At 41.3% G+C, this 17,436-nt stretch overlaps 1 protein-coding gene across 1 annotated transcript; it reads right to left on the minus strand.

Annotated features, from left to right (window-relative positions):
* Window positions 1-13,105: 13,105 nt before the first annotated feature.
* On the minus strand, window positions 13,106-16,399 carry LOC130404485 (coiled-coil domain-containing protein 106-like). The gene is made up of 4 exons (XM_056609249.1): window positions 15,923-16,399; window positions 14,607-14,756; window positions 13,743-14,000; window positions 13,106-13,617 (listed from the first exon to the last, which is right to left on the minus strand). Exons 1-4 carry the CDS (start codon window positions 16,044-16,046, stop codon window positions 13,301-13,303), a joined length of 849 nt encoding a protein of 282 aa, XP_056465224.1. The 5' UTR covers window positions 16,047-16,399; the 3' UTR covers window positions 13,106-13,300.
* Window positions 16,400-17,436: the final 1,037 nt, after the last annotated feature.

The following is a 17,436-nucleotide window of genomic DNA, read 5'->3' on the forward strand; positions in this document are numbered from 1 at the left end:
AGGCCAATCGACTGACTTCTTTGTTGTGTAAACTCGTTTACAGCCAAACCTGTAGACATGTCCAATACCCACCCATTGTATTACAAATTTACTTGGCCTAAGGTCACTCCCACTTCCTTCCCACAATGTTAATGTTCCCTATAAGAATCTTGTGAATCTATTCTCTCGGCGAATGTGTTCTTGGTAAACTTTGCTGCCAGTACTTTTCCCATGATCATGCCTTAAGATTAAATCAAATATTTCGCTGTCCGACGTGTCCGTGAGAGAACTTTCTCTTCATTAATGCCTGATCGGATGCAGACAAGTGGCGTGCTCTCATACAGGCTTGCACCTCCTCCAACCATTCAGCTAACCCTATGCCTGACCTTGCCCTAAATGTGGGACATTTTCTGTCTCTAGGTACAAAAATCAGTCTCTCCGTTGAAGGAGCACTGGCACTGGAGGATGCAGCAGGCGCAAGAAGAACTGGGGGCGCTGTACTAGGGCCAGGCATGGCTGCAACCTGTTCCTGTCTCAGCCCCTCGTTGTCTGCCCTTAGCTGTGCGACTAAATCCCTCAGTTCCTGCAACTCTGCCTCCATAACTAAGCCTATACAAGCTACAACCTTCTCTACCGTGGAGAAGAGTCCAGGGCATGGGGAACTGGGCTTGTTGCAGGTCCACAAAACCAGCTGCTGCTTTGCCTCGAAAAGAGAAGTCAGACACAGACACTTACGTTAGCACAGACACGATCTTTCTTTAAAGAAACTAATGAAAAATAAAAAATAAATAAAAATAAACAGAACACACATCTCTGCCCTCAAATTGCAAATCCTGCCGACAACGCCAGATTGTGGCAGCACGAGCTATGGAGTGATGCCCCTTTTTTTAAGGCAGTATCGGTAGCATTAATTATTGCCAGACAACGCCACCCTGGGAATTTCACCCAGAGATTTATTTTAAGTGGACTAGCACAAATGAAGGAAAGGCACTGAGGTCCGTTATGCAATGAGGCAGAGACGATCTGTTCAATCATACAAAAATACTTTTATTTATACAAAATGTCTGTTCTTAAAACTAGAGAATTACTCACTAAGGAGGGAAATTGGGTACTAAGATCCAATCAGTGCTGAGACCTACTGTGAACACCTGCATCCAAAGGAAAGGGGGTCCCAGGAACACCACACGTAAAACAAATGAAAAATAAACCAAATGCAAACACAATACAAAAGGGACACCGTGACCAGGACACCAGTCCACCACCGTAGGCTCAGCACCTGAATTGAGGGGGATCGCAGAGCAACCAGTTAGAAAACATAATGGAAACAAAATAATAATAAGAGAAATTAATTAAATAAACAAAAAAACTACAATAAGTAAACACAAGGAGAAATCAGCAAAAACTCTTACATAACATAACACACACACTTTAATATGTAGTGGCACCAACTAAACAAAAGAGATAGCGACACAACAGGAAAAGGAACAAACTATCGCTAGCCGAATGAACGGCAAAGCGATCGGGTCCGAGCTGGCCCTGGCAAGGCGGTAATAACGTGCAAGCAAAGCAGCAGTGGTTTTTATAGGTGGATTGGCCGCCGCTGCGCCGCTACTGTCGGCCACCCAATCGGGCAGTCCCGGCCAACGTGGCGTGGAGCAGGGAACGGGACGCTATCCAAAAGCGACAGTTCAGTAGGCGGCATCGGCTATGTATCGATGAGCAGCGCGCAGCCAGCAGCAACATCCAAGTGAGCCCTTTACAACACAATAACTAAAATTAGCACTGGAAAGGCAACGTATAAGAGAGATGCAGCCGTGACCGGCAGCTCACCTATCACTGCACAGAAGCGGAAATAGACGCACAGGAGCTACGTGACCCAGCCTCCGGCAAGCAAGAGCCTTTACAAAACAATAACTAAAATTAGTACTGGATGGGCAACATACGAGAGAGATACAGCCGTGACCGGCAGCTCACCTGTCACCGCACGGAAGCGGAAATGGACGCCCAGGCGCAATGTGACCCAGCCTACGGCAAGCAAGAGCCTTTACAAAACAATAACTAAAATTAGTACTGGATGGGCAACATGCGAGAGAGATGCAGCCGTGACCGGCAGCTCACCTGTCACCGCACGGAAGCGGAAATGGACGCCCAGGCGCAACGTGACCCAGCCTACGGCAAGCAAGAGGCTGACAGGTGCTCTACGCCTGCCTTTATAGATAGTCTCCCACCGTGATTGGCTGGGACTGCCGCACACCTGATAGTCACCATGACAACAAACTACATATTGCCACATTAACACTGAATTTCGGGCTGTTTCCCAAAGTGAAGGCTGCAGCCTTGCTAGGACGCGTCCTTGCTAGTCGCGTCCTATGGAGATGAGACTAGAGTGCTAGCTCGAGTGCTTCCTAGCGTTTGTAAGGTTCAGACTTTGGAACGACTTGGTAGTGTGGAAGCGCTTCCGCTTCCGCTTTTTAATACTGCGCGTCCGCTTGTAAACACATGTGCGCTTATGAATAAAACATGGCAGCAATCAAGCTGATCGATATTTATTTGACTTTTGTCTGTTATGAATGCGGTCATGTCTCCTTCGCATGGAGCCTCTTTGGGGAAGTCACAAAAGCTTTGTTGCGGTTGATAGAATCGTCTTTATTAAAAGGAATATCCATTACATTTTTATAAAACTAAGTGAAATGCATCACATTTACAGTACGTTTGATTACTATTATGCAGGGGGGGAAAGACAAAGAAAGAGATGATAAACATGTATTTATTTGGATATATTATTTAACTGATCTGATTCATTCATAAATGCCTACCATCTACCAGTGGTTTGAACACATAAGTATATCATATAAAATACAATTATATACATTCATTAAAAATTACAAACATTGCAAATGATCGGTTGTGCATTAATTTTACAACATTGGATAGTGGCACTATCCCTTCCACCGGTAAACAAATGTTTGCGCGCCACCCGGCACACAAAAGCCTCCGTTTGCTGGGCTGACCCTAAAAAAAACGATTCAACACAAACATAAATAGGTATACATAAATAATGTAATCTTGTGAGCGAGTAAATTGACATTGGTGACAGTGGTGTTTAACACCAGCTACGTCCATGCAAAATATAGCAACGTATCATTAAGTTGCAAAAACTTTTGAAAAGTGGCACAGGTCTTTAGGCTTGATTATTTGCATTAACATGATGAATCTATAAAAAGCAATACGGCACAAAATATTTCTGAAAACTAATATAACTTCACTTCATTTGAACGTGTACTGCGCTGCCATTTTCAAGAACAAGCCCAGTGAACGCAGAGGATTGTGGGTAGTTTTGGCTCGTCTAGGATGCAGCGATGCATCCTTGAAAAATCTCGGAATTCTCAAAAACAAAGGACGCAAAAATGGCGTGGCTTTCGAGTGTCCGCAACATTGGAACAGTGCTTGTCGGCGTTCTATGACGTAGCGTCCTTAAAAGGGCGGCCGTTGAGCATGCTTCCTTGACATTGGGAAACAGCCTCGTACATTGAATTTTGATGGTGACTTTGGCGGACTGAATTTTGGGACGTTGAAAATATTTGAGTTGAATATTTTAACGTTGAATTTTTTAACGTTGAATTTTTTAACGTTGAATTTTTTAACATTGAAAAATAAAGGTGAATATGATATAGTGAAAATGCAAAGAGTTAAATTCAGAGGCAAAAAATTCAGATAGGTTATTTCAATGCATAAATATTCAGTGCTTATAATTCAATGTGTTTTTATTTTCAAAACCCGATGGCACAGATTTACTTCCATATTTTGTTTGCAAATCCAAAAGTTTTGTTTGCAAATCCTAAAGTTTTGTTTGCGAATCCAAAAGTTTTGTTTGCGAATCAAAAAGTTTTGTTTGCGAATCCAAAAGTTTTGCTTGCGAATCCAAAAGCTTTGCTTGCTGTTGAGCTGATTCTCGTGGGCGGGACCTACGCCGAAAGATGTAAGACACGACGTCTCTATTGGCCAGTCTCGATCGGAGTGACAGCTTGGCAACATCCACAGTTAGTAACGAGAGAGGGAGTTTTGAAGTCCATGATGAGACAGAGCGGGAGTCGGGAGCTGAGAGGACAGAAAATCAATGCGCAGGTATGTCTTCCGTCATAGTAATAGCAAGAATGTTATGTTTGAACTGGTGCATGTAGATTGCTTTTGTTTAACGATCTGTGGATGTTGTAATGGGTTAAAAAAAATACACATTATTTTGTCAGCCTGTAGCTGCTAGCTTAGCTCAATTACCTAGTTATAGGTACGTTACGTGCCCAGGCTGCCTATTAGCATGCATGACGTTGTGCATGTAGCTACTAGTTAACAGGACTATTTGTGTTCAACGATCTAACGTTAGTTTATGTTATATTTGTGATGTGCTGTATTATTTTATCAGCCTGTAGCCAGCTTAGTTAGCGTTAGTCACTTTCTCGTCTTAGGTGACACGCTAGCTGAGCTGCCTGGGTTTCCATCCACATGTTTTTACGTGCATTTTCAATGTTAATGTTGATTGGCGCTGCGCCATCTACTGCTTATCTCGATGAACCAACTTTTGGGCCACCAACCGAAATTAACCTTTGGGAATATGGCTTTATGGTTACTTAGCATAAGTATGGGAATGTGTAGTGACATGGTATTATTTGTGTTACTGCCTGGTGGTGAAAATGGCTTAAACACCTAGCTAATAATACTTTCCCTGTTTCCCAGAATTGAAAACCAACTTGGCAGATCACTGGCCCAAGTAGGATATTGGCTAATTTCTTCAAATTTATATTTGTTCATGGTGTTGTCATTGTGGGAAATAAGAGATCAAATATTACTTGTTTTCCAGTATTATCCTGTAGTATTGTACAGCTTGTGCTTTACCGGAATCAATTGTTAAAAACATTTATGCTATGCTCTGTATGATCACATTACAATGTTATGTACCTTAATATAAGCACATTAGGAATTTAAAAATTATAGATGAAATTTCTTGCAGTCAAATCAAGTTTTATACTCAAAAGTGCATGCTTAAAATTGTATGTGTGAAACCACTCTCTTTTTGTTATCTTACTTTCATGTTATCTTAGGTTTCTTTTACCTTGTTGCAGGAACCCATGCGATGGCAGCTCCTGCAGAGAGTCAGGGATAGACTTACTTCTGTCATCAACAGGCAACCCATTGACTTTGAATACCTGCACTTTGTTTGCTCTCAGGAGTTGCAGTTTGTTCGAGCTGGGGCAGCCTATATTGACGTTCCTGAGTGTGTGGTAGACAGTCTACAACAGCTGTCTGAAGTTATCAGCGCTTATCTCTCACAGAGTATTGTCCCTCCACTATTGGATGATGTAGCTGTGGTTGAATGGAGTGGGAGTGTGGGGCGACCCCGGCTAAACATAGAAAGTCAGACCCTTCTGAATCTACTCAGCACTGGGTTACCACTGACTTCTTTGAGTGACCTCCATGGGATTTCAAGGTCAACTCTGTATAGACGGATGCAAGAGCATGACCTCTCTGTCAGAAAATGCTGTAGGGACCTACAAAAAGACAGTTAGATGAATACTAATTTATTTATTTCATATGCGGCTAAATACCGTTTCATGAATAAATAGTGTGTTTTATTTAATTTGTGGATAAAGACAAATAAACTGCATGACCGTTACTCCTTTGTTTTGTGGTGGCTTGTTAGGCATTTTCAATGTGGTTAAGCAAAGTAACATAAGCCAATACGATATATGTACTGCTGCACTCTTAGCCGATCAGAGACGGGCTGGTTAAGAAGCAGAAAAACTCTAGAAAGAGTGCGTGGGCTTAACGGAAAAAGGTGCGCGTGGGCTTAACGGAAAAAGGGGTGCGGGGGCTTAACAAGTAAAAAGTGTGATAATTGGACGGAATACGTGGTGTTGGATACTAGTATTTTATAGAGTGTTGGCACAGGTATCCTCTGGCAGAGAAACGTTGTGTCCCACTGGAAGTTTGTGACTTTCTACTCCACCGGAGAGGAACCAGGAAGTTTGTGACTTTCTACTCCACCGGAGAGGAAAAGACTTTGGCGGTTGGTTAGCTGCTGCGGCTGACCAAAGAGGGACTCTGCTACCGGACCTGCGTTGTACACTGGATTATAATTTTCTTTTTCCATCTCGCCTTGATAGTTTGGTTGTTAACCAAAATCGTTGACTCTGCCGTGCTGCTCGTCCATTCCTTCGGATACGTGAGTAACGGCGGACGGAGAGTGTCGTTGCTCCTTAGCTTAAAGCAACTCAGGATTTGTTTTCTCCAATGTACCAACTGATGGGCCCCAACGGTTAGAAACCCAAGCGCTTGGTAATGGATACATTTAAACCGGTGAATAGATACATTTGAACCGGTTCATCGCAGGCAAATCAGTTCATGTTTTTTGTGTTCATATGCTATTGTGGTTTAAAATACAATTATATTTTACGTGCATTTTGTTATTTTGTTCAAGGGTTTTTCTAGTACAGGAGATTTAGTTAATTCAACATCAACTGCTAAGCATTCAGGATCCTGTTCGTTAACACATTTATATAGTAACCTTAAATAATAATTACACTTCCGACGCCAGGAAGGGGTTGCAATGCAATTCTGACATATCAGATGATGTGCTAGATCAGAAAGTTAGGTCTATAAAGGCAAGAATGCCCCATGCTGGCTACAGGCTAGTGCAGGGGTCGGCAACCTGCGTCTCCGGAGCCGCATTCGGCTCTTTAGCCCCTCAGCCGTGGCTCCCTGCAGTTTTCTTAAAAAAAAAAAAAAAAAAAAAAAAAATTATATATATATTTTTATATATATCGTCAACTAAAAGAGAGGTCGCAATAGATGCGCAATTGCGCTACCGTGAGGGGGGGAGTGAATGACAAAGCTTCGTTGATTTGCAGGTGGCTAATCCCAGTAGGAGTTAAATCTTTAACTGGCATCTGGCATCAGGAAGTAGACTAGATGCTGCCATTGGCAGGAGGCGGGACATGCCAGTGAGCGGCCAATCAGCAGCATCCACCGTTGACAGCCAATTGCACGAACGAATACTGAGCGAGAAGGGTTTACAGCATTAAAGTTCTTGTGTTGAATATTAAAGTTTCAGTACGTTATATTTTGATAATAAAGGTCCTTACAGTTTTTTCATTAATTGACTATTGTATCGCTATGCTATGCTATGCTATCTATTCCTTGTTTACATTGCTGGCCATGACCGATCACGTAGAACGTCAACGGTTGACGCTGCTGACTGGCTACTGTAGTCTACTGTACTGTAGGCTACTCCCTGATGCCACATGACAGCTAAAGATTTAACCATTTAACTCCCTCTCTGACTAATATTGAGTAAACTAACCATGGATAAATCCAAGAAAAGAAAAGTGGCAGAGGAAAATCGAGATTTTAATTCAGCGTGGACAGATTCATTTGCTTTCAGTACTACTGATGCAGGCTTACCTATATGCTTGATATGTGGCGAGAAATTAGCCAATAACAAAAAATGTAATGTTGAAAGACATTTCCAGAACAAACACACACAGCATTTGCTGAAAAGTACCAAGCAGGAGATGAAAGGAAAAGAGCGATTTCGGAACTGCTGCGGAAAGGTGAGCAGAGTAAAATTACTTTCAAGAAATGGATCAAGTCTCCAAATTCAACAGCTGCTGCTAGTTTTGCGGCAGCTCAGGAGATCGTCAGGTGCGGAAAGCTATTCACAGATGGAGAATACTTGAAAGAGACATTCATTAAAATATCAGAACATCTATTCTCGGACTTTAAAAACAAAACTGAAATTGTTCAGAAAATTAAAGATATGCCTCTCTCTGCAAAAACCGTAAAGGACAGGACCATTAAGATGTCAGAAAACATCACCAGTCAACAAATGAACGACATAAATTCAACTCCAGCATTCTCCATCGCCTGTGATGAGTCCAGTGATGTGAACGACATTGAACAACTAGCGCTGTTATGCAAATACGTGAACTCTGACGGGCCGCAGGAAGAAATTATTGAGTTGATACCGCTAAAAGGCCAAACACGGGGGGAGGACATTTGTGAGGCTGTGGTGAATTGTTTAAAAGCCAAAGAAATCAATTCCACCAACATGGTGTCAGTGGCTACTGATGGGGCACCTAGTATGAGAGGAACACAGAAGGGGTTTATTACTTTACTTCAGAAGTCGCTGGGTCGAGAGCTGCTGACGTTTCACTGCATCCTGCACCAAGAAGCACTGTGCGCTCAAACATTTCCCCCCGAATGCAAAGAGGTGATCGACCTTGTCATTCAGATAGTCAACAAAATAATGGCAAAAGGGTAAAACCACCGACAGTTCTGTTCATTGTTAGATGAAGTCGACAGCGCATATTCGGATCTCCTGCTGCATAACAAAGTCCGGTGGCTGTCCAGGGGAGAAGTGCTTAAACGGTTTGCGGCTTGTCTGGTGAAAACTTTCCTGGAAAGTAAGGGCCTCTCCTATCCAGAACTGGAACACCCAGATTGGCTGGAAAAGCTGCACTTCATGGTGGATATGACAGGTCACCTTAACATGCTGAACAGAAGTCTCCAGGGAAAAGGAAGCACTGCCCTTCAGCTGCTGGAGTATGTTTTGGCGTTCGAGCGCAAGATGACAGTGTTTGCCAGAGATGTGGAGAAAGGTACGTTCTCTCACTTCCCCTCCCTGAGAGAGTTCAAAACGTCACACAACAACATCAATTGACAAACTTGTGTTTGAGACATGGAATGCAATTCCCGAAACTTATCACAACATCAAGAAGTATGCCTTTGGAGTCCTGTCCATCTTTGGATCCACATACTTATGCGAGCAAATATTTTCTAACATGAACTATGTCAAATCAAAATATCGCTCACGCCTCACAGATGTCACCCTGCAATCCTGCGTTAAGATGAAGGTCACGTCCTACAGCCCCGACATAGAAAAGCTCAGCAGTGATGTTCAGAAACAGAAATCACATTAAACAGGTGAGGACACTACCATTTAATAGGCTATTATTTTGCACCAAAAAATATATATTTTAGAAACTGAGCTGTTGTGTTATTTTGTTTTTTGTTCAGATTCGATGGTTTATTGCTGTGGCCGAGGAAAAATCAAGAGGATGACAACAAACCTATGTTTACCTGTTTAGGTGTTCTTTATGTTTAGACTTATTATACTCGTTCTATATGTTTGATTTTTTTTCAAAGTTATTTCTCCTCTTCATAAGAGTTTGAGGTTTTCCTGTTAGAACAGCAATAAAATGTTCTTCAACAGCTTTCTCTTTGTTGTTTTATAATTTCATGAATGCAACGAACTATGTTATTTTTTTACAGAGTGTCACAAAAAATGTCTGTGCGGTGCGCAGCGTTAGCGTCTCCGGAGGGGGGAGGGGGTGAATTAAAAAGTTTGCGGCTCCAAAAAAATTTGTTTTGCGGGAGATGGGCCAAAATGGCTCTTTTGATACAAAAGGTTGCCGACCCCTGGGCTAGTGAAAGGATCGCTACAAGCAATGGGGCATCGGATTTCGTGGAGAAGAGTAAAGATGTCATTGCAGCGTGTGGATGGTGCAGGAATAATTGCCAGGATGGTCCAGCTGTCTTGCATTGCAAGACGGACGTACTCTGTTCCCGCTCCCTTGTCTCTTGTCCATATCGACACAAACCACAAGTTGATAAGGTGTTATTTCTCCTACTTAACGATTTCTAATCATTGTTGATTTTATGTCACCCAATCATAATATCAGTGCTGTATAACAATTACCTTTTTGTTAGGTACAACATTGTGATTTTTGGAGCAATTGATGGCTTTTCAAGGAAGGTAATGTTTTTTTTCTTTCTTTTTTCAATCCCTCATTCACTATTTATCTTGAGAACTACTACACAAGTGTCCCACTTCGTTACTGATCTTTTACCTGGACACAGCTGGGAATAACAAAGCAGAGACCGCTTTTGGATTCTTCATGGATGGAGTTCGGAAAAATGGATGGCCATCAAGGCAAGCGCATTAAATTTGTGTTCAGAAGAAAGATGACGATAAAATGTCAACACACGAATTTTAGAAATAATATGCAATGAGTTATTTAAAAACAAACAAAATACCAATCCATGTTCCCAAGAGCTGGGGTCACTGGTAGTGAATGTTTGATCACTTCTCTGCTTCAATTCAATGACATTTTGGGGCTTACCTGCACTCATTTACAGTTAAGTCAGTGGCATAGAAGAGACCTGTTGTAATATTAAAGAAATAAGGGGAAATTATGCTTGTTTCTAACACAGTAAAATATATTATTTTATACCTTGTCTTTCTCTTTCAGAGTACGAGCCGATCAAGTGGTTGAAAATGTAGACTTCGCTAGATGCATGTTTACTGTGCGAGGAACAGCCCGTGGCAGCTTTATTGCTGGAAAAAGCGTCCATAACCAGAGGTAATTGAATACCAGAGCTCAACTGTTTCAGAAAATATTAGAATACAAATAACCAACTAGGGCTGCAACAAAAAAATCGATAAATTCGATAAAAATCGATTTCTAAATGCGTTGTCAACGAATTTGGTTGTCGATTCGTTGTGTCGCGCGATTAATAAGTTACTCATAGGCGCAGCACTGTTTACAGCCAGCCGCCGACAGGTTGGTTCATGGTTCATGCACGCCCACAGCGAGCTTTAGTGTGAGCGACCACAGCTTGTATTTTGGTCATATCTTAAAACTGGACCGTAGGCAGTGGTGTAGTGGTCCCTGGAGAAGTGGGTATACTCTAAATGTTTGCCCTTTTTTAACACAGCCCAGAAAAACGCCCTGTTTTAAAAACAGTGACATGTGAGACTACTCTATTTACTTTACCCAAAAATCCTTCAGTAGTATTTGTTCATTGTCACATAATTTCTGCAGCTTGATCTCAGGGAGGAAGGATTATGAAACTAAACCAATACTGGCCCACAGACTAGTGACAGACAACTATGCATTTTGAATGAACTATTCCTTATTCCTGGAATGACAATTCTCTCACTTGGCAAGTCAGTAATTTATTTTGTAAACTGTGTCTTTGATTAGCTGATTTGCAACACAGCATGCGCCAGAGTGGGCCACTATTATACAATTTACATGACTTGATCAGGAGCAGTTTGTAGGTATCACTGGTCACACAGGCAGCCTGCATGAATGTAAAATATAGATGAGGCAAACATGGTGTTTCAGTAATTTTTTGAACATTTATTTAAATAAAATACTTTGACAATTCATCCTTGTTCATATTTCACCTTAGATTAAAAAAACGCACATCATTCTCTTCCACATTAATCATCTCGTTAGATATATATAATATCAATATATATATAAATATCATATGATGATTGAACATCATCATTCAAATTATTCAACAATCGAATCAGTAAAGGCAGCGAGTATTAGCCAATAAGAGGCAGAGTAGCGTGGGTCATGGCGCACAGAGCTTTTGGCCGTGATATTATATATACAATTATATTATATTATATTATATTATATACTATTATATATAGAGCTCCGGGAGTCGCAGTTCACCCCGGACTGCACTGCACTGAGTTTGACGGTTGAACGCTGATTGGCTGTTACGTTACATATGTCACTCAGTGGCCACGCTGTTGAACGTTGATTGGCTGTCAGGCCTACATAAAAGTGTTGTACCTTCACTGTCTTTGGGTTAAAAAAACTGCTTCAACTCCGTATACGTCTAGTCCAACCGAAAACTTTGTCAGCTGCTGCTACTGCAGACGTGCAGACGGGCTCGGAGTCGGCACCGTGTGCATCAACAAAAAGCAGCGGTAGTAATCACACAACCGGACGGTGTAGAAAGTCCCGTCAGTTAAAAATAGTAATGCAAAAATAAAAATAAATCCATGTTAAAATCGGCAGGATATAGAGCTAGTTAGCTTAAAAAAAACAAAACTAACCAATGGTCACAAACAGTGTCAAATGTGATGTGTTCAGGTCGGCTCAGTAATATGATTGATGCGTTCAAATGCAACAGAAAAATAATAATAATTGAGATTTTGGTGAAAACTTGTTTTCCCAGTAATATAAAATAGATAGTAAAGATACCCATTATGGGTAACACTTTATAATAACCCTCCATAATAAACCATTTATGAAGCATTTGTTCATCATTTACAAATTGTTATCCCAACATTTACAAACCTTAGTAATGTATTTGTAAATGAGTAGTAATGTATTTATGAACCTGTTTTCTAATGATCTATAAGAGTTTTTTATAAGGACATTAGTTAGGGATTTATAAATGAGTATTAATGTATTTACAAACATGTATTAATGTATTTACAAACATGTTTCAAATGATTTTCTAATGATCTATAATATCATATATAAGGACATTAGTAAGCTATTTTTAAATGAGTATAGATGTATTTATGTACATGTTTCAAATGATTTTCTAACGATCTAAAAGATCATTTATAAGGACATTATCAAGCTATTTGTAAACGAGTAGTCATGTTTGTCTGAACATTTTTCAAACCATTTTCTAATTATTTATAAGATCATTAATAAGGTATATAATAATGGTCTGCTCACATTTAACAAATGATTAAGCAAGCAGGTTTCAATGAGTTAGCAATGATTCATAATATCCTTTATAAGGCATGTGATGATGGTCTGCTCACCATTTATGGGTCATCATGAATAACCTTTGTCAAGCATAAGCTATCGTCCAATTCATAAGTGAAATAATATATGTGAGCACATGTAACACCTTAGTTTATGCTTAATATAGGTTTTTAGAAAGCATTTACTTATCATTAGTAAAGTGTTTTGCATGGGTTGATATAAAGTAGACACTGTCTATACTTTATAAGCATTTACAAATGGCCAATAACTGAGGAACATACTATAGAAACCATTTACTTACCATAAGTAAAGTGTTTTGCATGGGTTGATATGAAGTTGGCACTGTCTATACTTTTTAAGCATTTACAAATGGCCAGTAACTGAGGACCATACTATAGAAACCATTTACTTACCATTAGTAAAGTGTTTTGCATGGGTTGATATAAAGTTGGTACTGTCTATACTTTATAAGCATTTACAAATGGCCTGTTACTGAGGGACATACCATTAGAAGACACTTCTGCAGCAACAACTCCAAAAATTACCTCAAACGTTAGGTTGTTAAACATATCAATGGCAAAAACACACAACACAGCATCGAGGGAATGAAGTGAAATTGTAAAACATTTATTTAAAAAACAACACTGACAATAAATTCACTTTAAACATGCATTCTAATAATCTAATATCTAACACAACAGCAACAACAACAACATAACTTTAAATAAGAGGATCAGCTAGTTTTTTTTAGTAATTGGCAAAAGTTTGCCAGAATCTTTATATTCTTTGATTCGGGTAACAATGTTTTCGTCCACGTCTATGGCATCCTTGCACCTCTGTGCAAAACTGGAGAGCTTCTCCTTTTTGGGGGCGCTCTCTTTTAGCTCTGCATACGCCTCTGGGGCAGCAATGCACAGCTCTGCCATGGGGGCATTTACAACAATGGGGTTGCGGTCGACCCCCACAGCTTTGAAGGCTGCCCCCATGGTTCTTCCATTCCTGCAGATTTTCAGCACCTTGCGGTACCGGGCCACCACCTCTTCAGGATCTTTAGCTTCAAATGAGAGAAGGTAAAATGAGTACAGCGCACATCATACATATACTACTAATTCAATTATCAAACTTGATACACTTGAAAGTGGGTGTACACTTTCCCCCGCCACTGTATATTCTTATTACCTCGCTGGTAAACACCTTGCCCCTTCCGGTTCTTTGCCCTTTTCCCCTGCTTCCGTCCTTTTCCCCTGCTGTTCTTCTTCTTCTTCTTCTTCTTCCGTCCCTCATCCGAGGAGGAAGAGTCGGAGGAAGAGTCGGAAGAAGAGTCGTAAGAAGAGTGGGAAGAATCAGGCCCCGACTTGGACGAGTCGGTTGAGTCGGCTCCCTGCGACTGGCACTTCTTCGCCTGGGGTGGACTGCCCTTGTTCTCTTTTCTTGCTGCTAAAAACAGACAATGACCGAGGATGATTAGTGGAAAATATAGGCATGTGCGTGGCACACTAGTAAGTGTGATGGTCTTTGGAAGATAGTTTTCTGAGTTCAAAATCATCCCGTTACTGTTTTTGTTTTATTATTTACCGTATTAAAAATATCATAATTCATTAGTTATTATTAATTAAAGTTTGGCTTTCTGTAGAATAAAGAAATACAGAATACAGAAAATAAATATACATAATAGCAACCTGTACCAATATCCTTAATTTTAACAATATACATAGTAATTTTTCATTATTTATAATATATAATTCACTATTGTGCAATTACATATTAATAATTCATAATACATAATTCACTATTATGCAATATGCAGATTTGCTATGCAAACAACTGAAATAATAATAATTGTTATACCAATCACCTGCACTCAGTGTATTATAAACACTAGAATTACAATGCAGTTACATCATAAACGGCAACACAATGATAACTTTATGTTAGCATAAGAGATTATAAGCACGTGGTATTAGACCATGAGGGCACGTTTGGGCTGGCACGAGAAGGTTTCAAGTTAGCAAGTGTATTGTCAAATATGGCAAATTGACTTACTCATAGCCAGTTGTTCCAGCAGAAAGTCCCTTTCTTTGGTCAAGTCTTTAACCAGCTCCTGCTGCCAGTCCAACTTCTGCCTGGCCATCTGCAGCTCATGGTACAGTCTCGTTGAAGCCAGTTGGGCATTAGGAGCAACTGTGGTCCTAGCTTAATGTTTGGGGGAAAGAATACAACTTTTCAATAAAAATGTTCACACCGCTCATTTCCGATAATGAAGGTTAATCATATGCACATTAAGCAAGAAGGGAAATCGTTTTGATAGTCTAAGGTTACTAGCTAGGTGGTGAGGGGAAAAACGGTCTGTCTAGTTACTGGACCAGATAAAATGAGACGGAGAGGTAATAAAGTCTGTCGGCACGAGGACCTTGGATTTATTAAGTAAAGTGGCAACGGTTATACAGAGTCATAAAGAGTGAGAAATCGAATATGTCTAAGTCCCTAATCAGCGCTGATGGTTCGTCCGGAGCTTCGCCTCCGTGGAAGGTCTGCTTCAGAAGAAGGTCCAGAGTCCCTGTGTGATACAGTTTTATGCTGTATCCTCCTCTCGATGAGGTGTGTGCGGTTCTGTGTGTTTTTGCTTGGCCTTGGCTCCCAGGCCCTGGTGTATGCCTCCTAACGGGGGAGAGCTCCTCGTGTCTCCTGTGTGATAAATTAAAACGGGGGAGTGCCCCCCCGAAATGTCTCGTGTGTGATAATTTAATGTGGCTCTCAGGCCCCTGGTATGGGCAGGTGTATCTCTTGGTTCCTCCTAACGGGGAAGAGCTCTCAAAATGTCTCCTGTGTGATAAATTAATGTGGCTCTCAGGCCCCTGGTATGGGCAGGGGTATCTCTTGGTTCCTCCTAACGGGGAAGAGCTCTCAAAATGTCTCCTGTGTGATAAATGAATGTGGCTCTCCCGTTCTTGAGGATGACTGGTGCATTGTCTGAGTGTCCACCATCTGCCAGCCTGGGAGATGGGGCCTTCAGCTCCGGCCTTGACCTGACTATATTATCATGTTTGTGTTATGTGTTAAAAGTTTAGAGCAAGAGTTGACTATATTGTAATGTGACTGCCATGTGATGTGCTCATCAGGCTAGGGTAGGAGTTAGCTATATTTGTAATGTACATGTGATGTACTCAGCAGGTTATTTTTCCCAACAGTGGTACATCTGTACATTAATGCCTGTCGGAACGACACTCAGGCGTGAGACAGCTGAACACGTGGATGCTAACTATCAATAGCTGTCAATGGCAAGCTAGCTAGCTCTTACAGCTGGTTAGCTAGCTTACCACCGCGGCTCTCATGTGCATTAGCTTGGCCTTGCAACTTACCGGTGGAAGACGTTCCCGCTGCTTCCTCCTCAACCGATTCGTCTCCGGCGGCAGGGGTATTCCTTGCCGAGCTCAGTGTGTTCGCTGGACGTTTAGACCGAGAGCGGGTATCAGCACGTCTCATGTCTGCAACAAGTTGGCAGTTGTGTTCCGACTCCCTCGTGTGATGAATCTAAGTGCCCACCTGATTGGCTGTCCCCCTCTGCTCAACACTGCAGGAACTATGAATGGGTTTTAAATAAAAGTATTTCATGTTACATGTTTAATTGTTTCATGTGATGGAAATATGCGCTAAATAAACTGGAAAGTTCTCCTGAACAACTTTTCAATTTATTGCTGGTTAGCCAACTTTAGTTTTTTTTTTTTCCTGGTGAGACATTTGTGTTGGTACAGTCCCGTCAACCACCGTTGACGACTCTACCTTCTCCATCCTTCTATTACGCATTAGTAAGAGGAAACATTGGTCTGTGTGCCAAATAAGTGCGTGTGCTGGAATACTAGTTTATGATGAATAGATTGAATAGGAAATTGCTGGAGCTTATTCATAGGCGCAGATCGAAGAAACGAAGCCTGAAGCTAATCAAATGGCTACAGAAAAAACATCTGTTAAGGCCACAAATTAAATGCAATCTCTGCAATCGCAGGATGAAATTGAAAGAAGACAAGGGAGGAGACAATTACACTTGGTAAGAAAAGGTGTTAATATCATTGTGGATTATTGATGCATATTGACAGCCTAAGCTAATTGATAAAATATGTATAGACTACAGTAGAAGTACATTAATTAGGCTCCCCCCCCCCCCCTGTTTCTGGGAAGCATGTCCCCATGCTTCATAGTCCTATCATAAAGCCATCGCGCATTACCAGTGAACATGCTTCTGACTGTCTCATGCACTATCCCAAATCTATCCTGGTTTACTGTTATCCCAATATGTCTATTTACAATGTTTTATACTATTTTAATAGGATATGTCAACGAGCAGTGCACAGAGGGCATAAGAGACAGAAATCTGTCAGGCACAGGTCCATATTCAGCCGTTCGAAAACCTCTCTCTGTGACTGGATGCGGTTCATTCACAGGTATGACTGTATACAATTGTTGCATTCGGTGCACATTGCAGACAATATTATTGCATATTCTCGAAGAAAGTTGTCCAATCCCGGGTTGCTTTGAACTCACTTCATTTATTATAAAGTCGTCGGCATGTTTCGGCATGGTAAGTGAAGCTATACGGAGGGAATTGTAGCTAAAGAGTGGAACACGTGTGAGAGATAATAACTCTTGCTACTATGGGCCACGGGCAGAGGCCCGTGACCCTTCGCGGGTGTCGCTGAAAATCTCTGGGGCTCTTCCCCCCCGGTCCTCAGGTAGAGACCGTCAAGTGGGCGTGGCCTAGTGGGCATGGCCGGGGTGCCGTACTGGCCTCGGCTTCTTCGTATATATAAAAGCGCTGTTATCTGTGGCTGGAGCAGCCTCCAATAAGGTCTTGCTCCCCTTGTGGCTATGTATAGTA

This window comes from Gadus chalcogrammus, chromosome 2 (assembly GCF_026213295.1).
Source record: "Gadus chalcogrammus isolate NIFS_2021 chromosome 2, NIFS_Gcha_1.0, whole genome shotgun sequence".
Taxonomy (NCBI): Eukaryota; Metazoa; Chordata; class Actinopteri; order Gadiformes; family Gadidae; genus Gadus; species Gadus chalcogrammus.

Excerpts from the sequence above, each read along its gene's own strand:
- LOC130404485 (XM_056609249.1), bottom strand. The coding sequence starts at position 16,046 with ATGAGACGTGCTGATACCCGCTCTCGGTCTAAACGTCCAGCGAACACA. Across the intron at positions 14,001-14,606 it reads GCTGGAACAACTGGCTATGA|CAGCAAGAAAAGAGAACAAG; the intron begins GTAAGTCAATTT and ends GTCTGTTTTTAG. Across the intron at positions 13,618-13,742 it reads GCAAGGTGTTTACCAGCGAG|CTAAAGATCCTGAAGAGGTG; the intron begins GTAATAAGAATA and ends TCTCATTTGAAG.